The sequence below is a fragment of the Acanthochromis polyacanthus genome, chromosome 15 (genome assembly GCF_021347895.1).
Source record: "Acanthochromis polyacanthus isolate Apoly-LR-REF ecotype Palm Island chromosome 15, KAUST_Apoly_ChrSc, whole genome shotgun sequence".
Taxonomy (NCBI): domain Eukaryota; kingdom Metazoa; phylum Chordata; class Actinopteri; family Pomacentridae; genus Acanthochromis; species Acanthochromis polyacanthus.
Genome location: NC_067127.1, coordinates 21412208 through 21425711, shown reverse-complemented (window position 1 = coordinate 21425711; position 13504 = coordinate 21412208). Strand labels below are relative to the sequence as shown.

Here is a 13504-nt window from a genome sequence, read left to right as displayed (position 1 = left end):
TTTGGACAATTTCAGATTTTTTTTTCTCAACTTTGAAACACAAGAAGCAATAATACTGGTTTCAACCCTCCCAGTGTTTTGTGTGCATAAATGTTAACTGCTTTTCAGACACTCACTACCTACCTAATGTATCTACTGTTGTATCTGTAGATATTTTGTAAACTTACTGTTATTTTATGAAATATATGAATGCATGCATCCTCTTTAAGGGCTGCACAGTATTTTGATGGTTGGCACTGACCCCTAACAGCTTGAAGATCCCCAGTTTGTATACATTTTCACTGGCTTCCTCCCACAGTCCAAAAACATGCTGAGGTTAATTGGTTACTGACTCTAATGAGGATTAGGGTGTATAGATGATGGATGAACACATCCTCTTTAGAATCTAGTGTGCTTTACACAGCAGTGTCCCTGCTCCATTTTAAACCCTATACGTAATAACCGGATCAGATCACTCATAAGTGACATGTAAATTTACACTAATGATGGAGTTGTCTCCCTCATACTTACACATATTACACTGATTCCAACCACCATCATTCCGATGAGAGCACAAAGCCATCTGTAACAGAGGAAGTGGTCAGTGTTGCTTCATCTAAAACATGTTCACTCTAGTCATATGCATTACTTTCAGCCACAACATTAAAACCACTCGCATGTTAAGCAAATGACTGACTACTTTTTTTTTTTAAACAAGAACAACACTGATTTCCAGTTGTCTCAGACAAAGCAGGCCTTCTTGGGTGTTTCCAGTATGCAGGTGTTAGTACGGACCAAAAGCGGTCCAAGGAAGTTTACCTGGTGAACCAGTGAGAGGATCATAGGTGCCCAAGATTCACTGATATTGTGGGAGGAGAAAAGGCTGGCCTGTGAGGTCTGATCTCATAGAAGATCTTCTGTATCACAAATTGCTGAAAACCTTAACGCAGCTATGATGGAAGGGTTTTAGAACACACAGTGCATCACAGATGGCTGTGTATGGAGCCATACAGCTGCAGGCTGGTCAAAGTGTCCATGCTGACCCTTATCCACTGTCAAAAGTCATGGAGCAATCACAGAAGTTGGCCTGGTCTGATGAAACATTTTCTTCTACATCATGTGGATGGCCAGATGAGTGTGTCATTTACCTGGGAAGAGATGACAGCAGGATGCCCTATAGGAAGAAGGCAAGCCAGCAGAGCCAGTATGATGCTGTGGCTCATGTCCTGATGGGAAAGCTTTGCTACTGTAATCCATGTGGAGTACACCCCTTAATATTCTCGGATGTAAGTGCCCTCTTTCAACACTTTAACACAGCCATCTGTGGACAGTTTTTCCAAGTTTTTGGCTTTGGTAATTTCTATGTATAAATGGCCGTTTTGTTTTGTGAATGAAAGTTCATCTGCAAAGCATCTTTCACGGAAATGTTAGAACACAGACTGGCCAGAAAAGTCAACAGATCTGGATGAATTTTGGGTAAGCCCTGTGGTTGTACCAGTCTGCCGAAATATGACATATTTCAGACAAGTACAACTTGTTTCTAAGTAACAAGCAAGCACATTTCTATCATATCTGACAGTAGAGGGATAGAAACGATTAAAGCCTGACAGCAGTGTGTGCCATTTTTGAGCCTTCTAACTGGTGTCTTCTTTTTTTGAAACCGAAATATGGTGACCATAGAGTAATATCTACATTATGTTACTTGGGTAATGTGGTCCAACAGACTTAAAACGTGTTACTATAGCAACAAATTTACATCACTCAAGTTTAGCTAGCTAAGATATAGCTGGGTAAAATCGGTCACCACAGGCTCTTTTTTGGTCCATAACAGACACGTTAGCTCACTAGAAAGGAGGAACCTACTGATTTTCCAGAAATAGTTCAAAATGCCTTAAAGGTACTGTATACATCGTGTGTAGGGACATTGTTACTAGAGCACCACCATCTCAGATCAAAACAGCCTCAAACAAACAGTGTCAGCCTCACCTCACCCCTCCCTGCGCCTGTCATTTGCCACTAGAAAGGTTATGTACAGACCAGCCACAGCCATTAGCACACACTAGAATAGAAAATACACAATTGCAATAATGAGTTGCTGTGAACATGAATGTCTGTTTGACTCGCACAGCAGAGGAAACACACAGTTAAACAGAGAGCAGCAAAACAGCAGTAGAGACTCTCACACTGAGCTGAAAAGAAGTGAGAGCCCATATATTAGGTAAAGATAGGTACTGACTGAATGCTCTGGGCTATAGTTTAATTTCTACAGTGCAGTGTCGAAGGTCACTCTGTTTGTTTGTAATGCAGCGAAGGCCAACAGTTTCAGAGGGAGGGACTCACATGCACCAACATGGGCACCAAAACATAGAATAGAGAAGCACAGATTACAAAACACTCAAAGGGAATCTAACATAACTCTCTAAGGACGCCATCATAGGGCTTTCAGACACAATGGAACATCTGCTACACTCATCACTTGGTTAAATGCGTTGTTCAGGGGAGACCCAGAGGACGAAGCAAAGCAAATAGCTTTCAAAAGTTGTAGCAGAACAATATCACAATATCAATAAAATATTCTGTATGAAAATGATAAATCCTTTTCTCTTTAATTCAGGTGAGAGTTAACAGGTCCGCCCTAATGAGGATGAACACATAACAGACCCAAGCTATATTTACGCATTTAGCCTACTTACAATAAGTTCTCTAGTGTTTAACCCTCCTGTCGTCCTGCGGGTCAAATTGACCCGTTTTAAAGTTTTAAAAATGTGGAAAAAATATATAAATATTTTCACAGTGAAAACCTCCACATTTTCAAAATTGTTTTAGGAAATTTTTGAACATTTTTTGGTGGGAAAAAAACCAAAGAAAAAAATGTTTATGAACATTCAGAAAAAAAATCAACCAAAATCTAGTGAATTTCGCTGTCACATTTGGGGATTTTTTTAATTAAAAAAAAATTAAACTTCTGAGGGAAACTTTTCAGGAATTTTCTTCCTGAAGATTTTGCAAATTTTTTATAAATTTGGGGAAATTTTTTCTGAATTTTTGAACTTTTTCTGAATTTTTGAACTTTTTTCAGACAAAGCAACAACATTTGGTAAGGTCAACACGAGGGTTAAAACACACCTGACCTGTGTGTGCTTGGATCAAAACCTACTTCCAAGATCTCACTTTCCTTCCAAAGTCTTGATACCAACATAAACTTTAGTTATATAATTAAAGAAATTCAGATATATAGCTACAATGATTGCAGTTGAAGAGGCTTTTTTCTCAGGAAGGTTCCTAATGGAATGAAATGACCTAGAAGTAATTAAGTTGCAGCCATAATAGGAGTTGAGCCAATTTTCTAAATGCTAAGAAAAGAACCATTGAAAGTGAGTTGGTGATTAAAGATGCCCATGCCTGTTTAGTCTATATTATTGACACACATTTGTCAGTGTCAGTGAAGAAAGAACAATGTCTGTGCTACATTATCTAAAAAATGTATTTTATGGGACAATTACAAAAACATGATCAATATTATTTTGATTGCATTACAACTAGAATACAATCTGACACTGTTAAAGATAATTGTCTTTTTCTATTGTCATACTTAGCATTACTTCAGAACCTTTATTACTGTCATTTATGGTATGTCAGTCACACATGCTTGTGCCAAATATTACAAGCATCTTCAGTACCGTGGTTGAGGAGGAGGAGGAGGAGAGCTTTGTTCGATGTCTCTCTACAGGCAGTGCTTTTTAAACTAATCCGATCTTATCATTTTCTCGTAATGTTCTAACGTGCTGATTTGATCTTCAGTTGTATTAAAACAGGGAGTCAAAAAATGTCAAAGTGATGCAGCCGGAGCAAAGCCACATTTTATACCAAGAGCCCTTCAGTGCAAAAGAGTCGGCTTGAAATGAGAGATCATGAGAAGAAACAGAGGGAGGAGGAGAATATTATACTAAAGAGAGAGACAGAAAGAGACGAGGCAACATTAAACAGTACTGAGAAGAGAATCACACAGTCTGATTTAGGTATTGCTGCCCTGTTACATTTCTAAAATGACAAGTGGTCCAGTTCTCTTTGAGGGGAGCTAAGAGCGTTACAGAACAAATATCCTGGAACAGAATTTCAGTGAAACAACTGCATTACAATTTGCAATGAAAGAGAAGGTTCTATTGGCTACTCTCCTGTACAACATGCTCCTTATGTCTGACTGTAAAAACACTATTGTTGAAAATAGCAGAGTTCTAAATATTCACAATGTGATAACAGGACAACAGAAAACTTTCTGTCCAAAACAAATCAGGTAAGGCAAGACTTGCTGACTTGGTGGAGACAGTGTGATGCTGACTTTCCTTCTTCTCATAGTGCATCCTGGTGCCATGTGTTCCCTAGGTTAGTGACATATGCACCTGGCCATCAATGTCACCTTCTTCCATTGCTCGTGGTCCACTTCTGATGCTCACATGTTCATTGTAGGTCTTTCTGTGGTGCACAGGGATCAGCATGGGTACCCTGATTGCTCTGTGGCTGTGCAGCCCCATACACAACAGACTATAATACACTGTGCATTCTGACACCTTTCTATCAGAACCAGCATCATCTCCTTCAGCAATCTGAGCAACAGTAGCTTGTCTGTTTGATCGAACCACACTGGCTTCGCTCCTCATGTGCATCAATGAGCTGTGGCCGCTCATGACTCTGTCGCTGGCTCACCACTGTTCCTTCCTTGGATCACTTTTGATGGATACTGACCACTGCAGACCGGAAACACCCCACAAGAGCTGCAGTTTTGGAGATGATTTGACTCAGTTGTCTAACCAAATCTTTGCGCCATTTTTCCTGCTTCTAACCTCAAGTTTGAGGACAAAATGTTCACTTGCTGCCTCATATATCCAACCCACTAACAGGTGCCATGATGAAGAGATAATCAGTGTTATTCACTTCACCTGTCAGCGGTCATAATGTTGTGCATAATCGGTGTATACCCATTGAAAAATGCTCAATCTAATCCTCAAATAATTCCCTCAGTTCTTGATGTCAAAGGAATTTTAGGGAGGAGGAACTTTGCCATTGGAATAAAGAAAAAAAAACTACAAATGTTCAGTTCTAAAATACATTTGTTCTGGTTCTGGACTGAAGTTAAAATTGTGCTCTGGCTGTATTCCTGCAACCACTGCTAATACTGTGCAAAGACAGTTTGAAGAAAAGTTCCGGGTGTTGACGAGCCGCTAAATTCCCCAAAGCTCAGTCTGATTGAGCATCTATCAATCAGAGCTATAAAAACATGTTCAAAATGTAGAGGCTCCATTCAGCAACTTCTAGCACCAGGATCTGCTGCTAACATCTATGGAGTCCTTGCCTTTGGATGCAGGACCGACACAATAACAGACATGTGGTTTTAATGTTATGACTAATTGTTGCATTATCAGTACTGGATGTATCTCAATATGACATTTTCTTGGTTAAAAATACTCCTGGTTTGGTTTGTGTGCTGCCCTGACCATAGCTGGTTGTCTGTCTGTCAACTTTGTGTATTCTGCGTCTCCTCTCGTGACCCTGTTGGATTTTCTCTGGTCAATGGTGGAATTTCTTTGTTGTTTGAACGTTTCAATTGTTCAGTTTTATACCTGGAACGTTTTGTTTGTTTCCCGGTCTGCTGCCGTCAAATTTTTCTGCAAATCTTCAACAAAAAACAGCTTTTGTTGTGACTGTGCTTAGTATCCTGCATTTGGGTCCAACCTTTTTTGAATAGTAGAACATAACTGACAAATACAACAGTAATAGTTAATCATTGCAAAAACACAATGTCCTTAGCCCTCTAAAAATGCTACAAAATTTCCATCAGGTGCTGGAATCTTGTATTAATTTAAAAAAAAACATGTACAAAATCAACCAGCAACAGCTCCACAACGATTTAAAAAAACTCCCTAAAGTGACCTTTTAAATTCTGCCTAATTAGAACTAGCAATTTGCAAGTAAATAACAGCCTGATAACTATGTGTGGCACTGATGATTTTCAACCTGTTTTAAAAATCCCTCAACTGCAACTCTGCTACCAAATTTGATGCAACAGAAATGAAGCACGACAGCATTGCATCTAGTTTACTAGCAGTCTTCAATGTTGGTGCCACATGCAAAGATCTTAAAAATGTGACGACAGACTGTATCTTAATAACAGCCTGGTAAAGAAGAGGTCATGTGGTATTTTTCTTGAAACACATGGAAAAATCTAACTTTACCTTTTCCTACAGTTTGAGAATGTTGCTGTTTTGTGATTGTGAAAAGTAAACGTAGGTGCCTTTCCTGATAAATTGTGGGCAGGTGTAAATAAGAAGACAACAACTCAGACAGGAGATAAAAATAGAAATTGAGAGCCAAATTAAACACACTGGATAAAAAAAAATTAAATGCATCATGAGTCCAAGAACAATATACAGAGGAGCAAGTTGTCAGCAAGTTGATACATTCAGCATAGTGGAATATTTTTCTACAGGTCACGTACAGAGGAATGTGTAAAACACAAGTTTAGCATTATATAATTAACGTCTATAGCAGGTGGAGCTTCCATTTTGTCTGTAATATTGGTAACACATGTGGCCACTTGGAGAAATGTTGTAAAAATGAAAAAAGACTCCACCAAGGCTGCTCAGTCGTTGTTTGATTTCCGATGGATAAAATCCTTAATAGAAAACGGCCTTATGCTGAACATAGGTGTGTGTAAAGCATGTTTACATTATGTACGTATATCGAATCATGTGACCTAAATATGTAGCAGGCAGTGGGAATTGATGGGACTCGGAAACACCCCCATAATTGAAGCAAATGTTTCTTGTATGATTTACATCTGCTAAGTCCTGATAAGTCCGCAGCAGTCGATTTGTAGTAGGATCACCATCATGTGATCGATAGCAGGCAGCTGACGTAGCGTTCACCCGTTGTCATAGTTACAGTGATGCCATGCCGCTATCTGGCAATGATACAGAAATGTTTTTTTAACCCCTTGACGCCCATTGTCACGACTTTGCAACATACCACTTTCATTCATACTGCAGCCCAGATAGCGTATCCATTCCCCCAATGCCGGTTTGTGCACATTTATTACGTACCTCAGAACCTTTTACAAGCACTGGTTTCTCACAGGACCACTCAGAGTGGGACCTAATTATTATATCTGTTATTATTATATATCTGTGTTCTACATGTACCAGATAAATTAACAATCTCCACCTATTTTAGCATCAGTTGGAAGGCAAAAACACAAAAAAAGTTTTTATTTATTGTAAATGAATTCGGGCATCAAGGGGTTAAAGTTCTGTTTTTTGACCTTTTGTAGGCGTTATTTGATAGGCACAATTGAGAGGTAGACAGGAAAGCAGGGAGAAGACATGCAGTAAAAGTCCATGAGCTGGAATCAAACCCAGGCGAATGCATACATGGGTCACTTGCTTCATCAGCTGAACTATCTGGGTGCCCGATACAGAAATCTTTAACAAATCCATAGATCCAGACTATAAGCCACATCACTTCCAAGATCTAATTATTTGGTCTTTATGTCATTTCTGACTTTCACTGAAAATTTCATCCAAATCTGTTAGTCCGTTTTTGAGTAATGTTGCTAACAGACAGACAAACGTACGCCGATCGTCACATGACCCCGCCGCATTCCTCGGCGGAGTAAAAATGCCCAGAAACTGCTTGTAGTTCAGAGGAATAAAAAGTGTAAGCACATGGCAGTCTGTGAAATGCTGTTTTGACATCCATTTAGTTCACTTCTACAGTAAGGCAGCTGTAGTGGTAAACAGTCACAGCAGAGGACTACTACAGAGACAGTAGAGGCAGGAATAACTGTGACTGATGGCAGCAGCAGGGGTAGTGGAAGTAGTACTATAAGAGATTATGATGGTGAAGTTGGTGAACAATAACATACCATTTTAAAGGAGACACACACACACACACACACACACACACACACACACACACAAATTATGCACGGCCCAAGGATTCAATAAAGGCTGCCTCACAAACACGCTAAAAACACTGAAAACTCATTTAGAGGAACGGAAAACGATATCACATCCACAGAGGGAGAGAGAAATAGAATAGATAAGGGTAATTTCCCTTCCTACCTCCCCATCTTGTGTGCCAACGTGCCGAAGATGTTGGTTCCAATAAGGTAGGAGATGGACGCTGGCAAGAAAGCGACGCCTGGGCCACAGACAGACAGATAGACAGACACACACACAGAGATATGAGAGACAGAAGGTGTGGGCAGGATTTCCAAGATAAGTAGATCTCTATCAGTGCCTCATCACTGGGCTGCTGTACATCTTCCATTGTGTGTAATGAAGACTTGTGCTTTCCACCTGCCAGCATGTGACACTCTAATATCCTGTTCTCCTCTCATCCTTTTTATCTGACCCAGACTTCATATACAAGCGACTACAGGGACAAACTAATATCACCAGACTGCTGGATGCCTCTCTATAGCATCTATGTGGCACAATGATGTTTTTCACAATGTTGCTAAGTTTAAAAGTCCATTTATGATGTAGTTAAGATTTTTAAAAATGGGGTTTAAAACCCCTTAAGCTTCAGTGTACTGCTTGCGGTACACCTACTAATTTGCATAGGAATTTCAAGAATGTCCGACGGCTGCAAACACGATTATACAAACACTATACGCCGATGGAAAGCTTAGATTCTCATGAATCCGCCGGTATAAACCACTTTCAGATGCGATTACCACAGCGGGTGAGAAAAACACATTTGTCCGACAAAAACGAATATTCATCCATCCGTTCTCTATACACGGCTTCAACGCACACAGCGCGACTCACATTTCCGGGTTTATTATTACACACAAAAAAAAAAGATTCCACAAAAAATGGCCATAATCCAACCTTTTACATCCAGATGACACAAGCCAGTAAACTATTTTATCCAAAACATGTCCTGAAGTCGGTATAAAATCCCCGAATCGGTCATTTTCAAGGAAATGTACCTCACGATGCCTGTCCAATATTCCCCGTATTTTTCGTAATTTTTTTAATTTAAAAATAGAATATTAGCGATTTTTTGTACTGAAAACGGCTGGAATTGACTGAAGCTTAAAGGGTTAAAGGGTTAATGACTGATGCTATTATTATTTGTTAATGTGCTGAATTACACTACCAGTCAAAAGTGTATCTCATTCAATGCTTTACATTTTAACTATTTTCTACATTGTAGATTAATACTGAAGACATCAAAGTATTAATTATTAGTATTAATCTACAATGTAGAAAATAATACATATAAATAGAAAACACTGAATGAGAAGGTGTGTCCAAACTTTTGGCTGATCCTGTGTATATATATATATATATATATATATGTATGAAAATGTGTTTGGCACTCTTGGTAAATTGTAAAATTGTTGATTTTTTTTAAGTGAAAAGGAGTAAATACAAAACCTAAAAGCAAACGGTCATTCATGAGTGTTTCAGAAAATATGATATTCATGAAATTATAAACAGTGGCAATCAAAGACTGCAATCATCCCTGTTGCTTGTGCACCTTTTCCTACCACACTTTTACCTTCCAGTCAAGTTTACATTAATGTGCTGTGATACAGCACTCTGCCAACAGCCAGTCTTGTCAGAAATGACCTTCTGTGGTCTGTCCTCCTTGTGGAAGGTGTCAATGATCTTCTTCTGGACAACTTTGATGTCAGCAGTCTTCTTCATGATTGTGGTTGCATGTACTGGACTAGATACATTGTGTTTATGCTGTTTGAACAGTAGTTTATGTAGTTTAATCAAATTTGAAAGTAAATATTTTATTATTTACATAGATACTCTGGATTTCTTATTTTCATGAGCTATAAGCCGCAATCATTAAAATGAAGACAAAAGAAAACATATCACTTTACGTTTAAAGAATATATGAAATTTTATCTTTTTGAAATATATTGTAATAAAAACTGTTTAGAAAAAAACCCTTGCTTATGTTTCAGCACAAAATTATACCATAAAACTTAAAATGAATTTGTTTGGCTCAGATGGGATCCAGAATATTTGGTGGAAGCCCAGCCAGGGCTACCACAGTGAATGAACAGTCCTGACAGTAAAGCATGAAGGTGGGTGTGTGATGATTTGGGACTACATGAGTGCAAACTGTGTTAGAGGGACAACATGTTATAGATGGCTCTATGAATGCCTTTGGCTATACCAAAATACTTTCTGAAAAGATGACTCCTAGTCTGCAGAAACTTGATTAAAAAAAATAAATAAAAAAACTTCCAGCATGGTAACATTCAAAGCACATCGTCGAAATTACACACAAGTTTGAGAAGTGCAACCCTCCTATCCTCCAAGTTGAGGAGGTCTGAGTGTGTCATCAACATAAAGGTGGAAATACAGTGCCTTGTGAAAGTATTCGGCCCCCTTGAACTTTTCAACCTTTCGCCACATTTCAGGCTTCAAACATAAAGATATAAAATTTTAATTTTTTGTCAAGAATCAACAACAAGTGGGACACAATCGTGAAGTGGAACGAAATTTATTGGATATTTTAAACTTTTTTAACAAATAAAAACCTGAAAAGTGGGGCGTGCAATATTATTCAGCCCCCTTGCATTAATACTTTGTAGCGCCACCTTTTGCTGCAATTACAGCTGCAAGTCGCTTGGGGTATGTCTCTATCAGTTTTGCACATCGAGAGACTGAAATTCTTGCCCATTCTTCCTTGCAAAACAGCTCGAGCTCAGTAAGGTTGGATGGAGAGCGTTTGTGAACAGCAGTCTTCAGCTCTGCCCACAGATTCTCGATTGGATTCAGGTCTGGACTTTGACTTGGCCATTCTAACACCTGGATACGTTTATTTGTGAACCATTCCATTGTAGATTTGGCTTTATGTTTTGGATCATTGTCCTGTTGGAAGATAAATCTCCGTCCCAGTCTCAGGTTTTTTGCAGACTCCAACAGGTTTTCTTCCAGAATGGTCCTGTATTTGGCTCCATTCATCTTCCCATCCATTTTAACCATCTTCCCTGTCCCTGCTGAAGAAAAGCAGGCCCAAACCATGAGGCTGCCACCACCATGTTTGACAGTGGGGATGGTGTGTTCAGGGTGATGAGCTGTGTTGCTTTTACACCAAACATATCGTTTTGCATTGTGGTCAAACAGTTCGATTTTGGTTTCATCTGACCAGAGCACCTTCTTCCACATGTTTGGTGTGTCTCCCAGGTGGCTTGTGGCAAACTTTAAACGAGACTTTTTTTATGGATATCTTTGAGAAATGGCTTTCTTCTTGCCATTCTTCCATAAAGGCCAGATTTGTGCAGTGTACGACTGATTGTTGTCCTATGGACAGACTCTCCCACCTCAGCTGTAGATCTCTGCAGTTCATCCAGAGTGATCATGGGCCTCTTGGCTGCATCTCTGATCAGTCTTCTCCTTGTTCCAGGTGAAAGTTTAGAGGGACGGCCGGGTCTTGGTAGATTTGCAGTGGTCTGATACTCCTTCCATTTCAATATGATTGCTTGCACAGTGCTCCTTGAGATGTTTAAAGCTTGGGAAATCTTTTTGTATCCAAATCCGGCTTTAAACTTCTCCACAACAGTATCTCAGACCTGCCTGGTGTGTTCCTTGGTCTTCATGATGCTCTCTGCACTTTAAACAGAACCCTGAGACTATCACAGAGCAGGTGCATTTATACAGAGACTTGATTACACACAGGTGGATTCTATTTATCATCATCAGTCATTTAGGACAACATTGGATCATTCAGAGATCCTCACTGAACTTCTGGAGTGAGTTTGCTGCACTGAAAGTAAAGGGGCCGAATAATATTGCACGCCCCACTTTTCAGTTTTTTATTTGTTAAAAAAGTATAAAATATCCAATAAATTTCGTTCCACTTCACGATTGTGTCCCAATTGTTGTTGATTCTTGACAAAAAATTAAAATTTTATATCTTTATGTTTGAAGCCTGAAATGTGGTGAAAGGTTGAAAAGTTCAAGGGGGCCGAATACTTTCACAAGGCACTGTATGTAGCGTTGAAAAATGGAAGATTTGAATCTCAGTACTAGGATTAAATGTACTGACTTTTGTTGCATCGAGTTCCTACTGCAGGGAATGTATTTTTAACTATAGTAAATCTAAACAGTTAGTTTTTAATTTTTTCATATAAACAAATATCTAACCATTAAATTTAGAAGTAAATAAGTTACTGTAAAGTGAAAGAAATCTGAATCATTTTAGTGATTTTGCTCAGGGCTGTACTCACTTCTGGAGTATACTGTATCTGTGAAAGTCATTTACACTTGGCACTATGTATGCTTTTTGGTTTTTTTTGCATGGGCTCTCCTATTTTTGTTTATTTTTCAGGTGCTATAACAACACATGCTGTCTGTGTAATATGTATTTTCTGTGCATACAGAACAGAGCATACCTAGCTGCCATTTCCTGGCACACATGGTCTCCATCATCCAGATTGGCAGCGTTGGCTCCATCATGGCAATAGCCATGTTTCCAAAACAAATGGCACCTGGGGATGAAGATTGACGATAAGTGGATGCAGTGTCAATTATGGTCTGTCTTTCTTCTTTATTGCTTATGTGTTATATTTCCAGTACCCAACTGCCAAACACATACACACATCCAAACGTTGCTGCTCTTGTAACAGTAATTGATGTGATGGGAAAAGCTCACTTGCATACAGATCGATTCCACAGCCACAAACATTTGTATTGCCCATCTTGTGAGAATCATATGGTGGACCTAGCCTCAAAAACACTTCTGAAATTAGTAACTTTACCACAGTTTTTGTTGCAAGGCATTGTTAGTAAAGAGGAGTGTGTCATCTCAACGTAAAAAGCAGCAGGATGTCCCTCCACTATTTTATACTTTGTTCATAATAACTGCTGTTAACTCCTGTGTTCATATTGTGCCTGTCTGTCATTGCAGAGAATCACCAGCTTGTAACATTCAGCAGCTTTGTTTTTTTTCCCTGTAAGCCTGGGAGCGGTGTTGTTGGGGACAGTAGTACCTGCATGCTCTTCCAAGGTAAACTGGTCCCTGGTAAGATCCCTAGAAAGAGAACTTGTAGGAGAACGTCTAGACTTGAGGACCCAGCCACACTTAGCCAAAAACTAAAAAACTAAAAAAAATGGTATCCCCACCTAAAAGCAGGATGGGTCAAGGAGTCCTTGTGTTGTCATGAGTGGTAGGTAACAGCAGAGCCTTGTTGTATGTTTAGTTAAAATAGGATTTCCAGACATTCATGGCTTTCCTGGCATTTGGTCGTTTTCAAAAATATATAAACACTGCAATGTCACAAACAGGAAGTGACCATCTGGACAGCTGATCAAACTGAATGAAACCCAAGTCTTAACTCACTTCGCTTTGAATCGTGATGTGCTGCTTCCAAACGGTGTGTGCTGTCACAGTATTATATCCCATTCCTCTTTTTATACTATTTCTGCCCTCATTAACTCACACACGGAAAAGTCATGTGACTGATATATTTTTTATCAATACAATCTATATTTTC

General features: G+C 39.1%; 1 protein-coding gene across 2 annotated transcripts in view; it reads right to left on the bottom strand.

Moving 5' to 3' along the window:
• The window catches only part of slc18a2 (solute carrier family 18 member 2), a 42370-nt gene that overhangs the window by 14449 nt on the left and 14417 nt on the right, over positions 1–13504 (bottom strand). For both annotated transcript variants that reach the window (XM_051959803.1, XM_022216453.2), the window contains 3 exons: positions 12404–12499; positions 8097–8175; positions 511–562 (listed from right to left, as the gene is read on the bottom strand). In XM_051959803.1, the coding sequence (XP_051815763.1) occupies positions 511–562; positions 8097–8175; positions 12404–12499 (227 nt within the window). The remainder of the gene's footprint in view (positions 1–510; positions 563–8096; positions 8176–12403; positions 12500–13504) is intronic.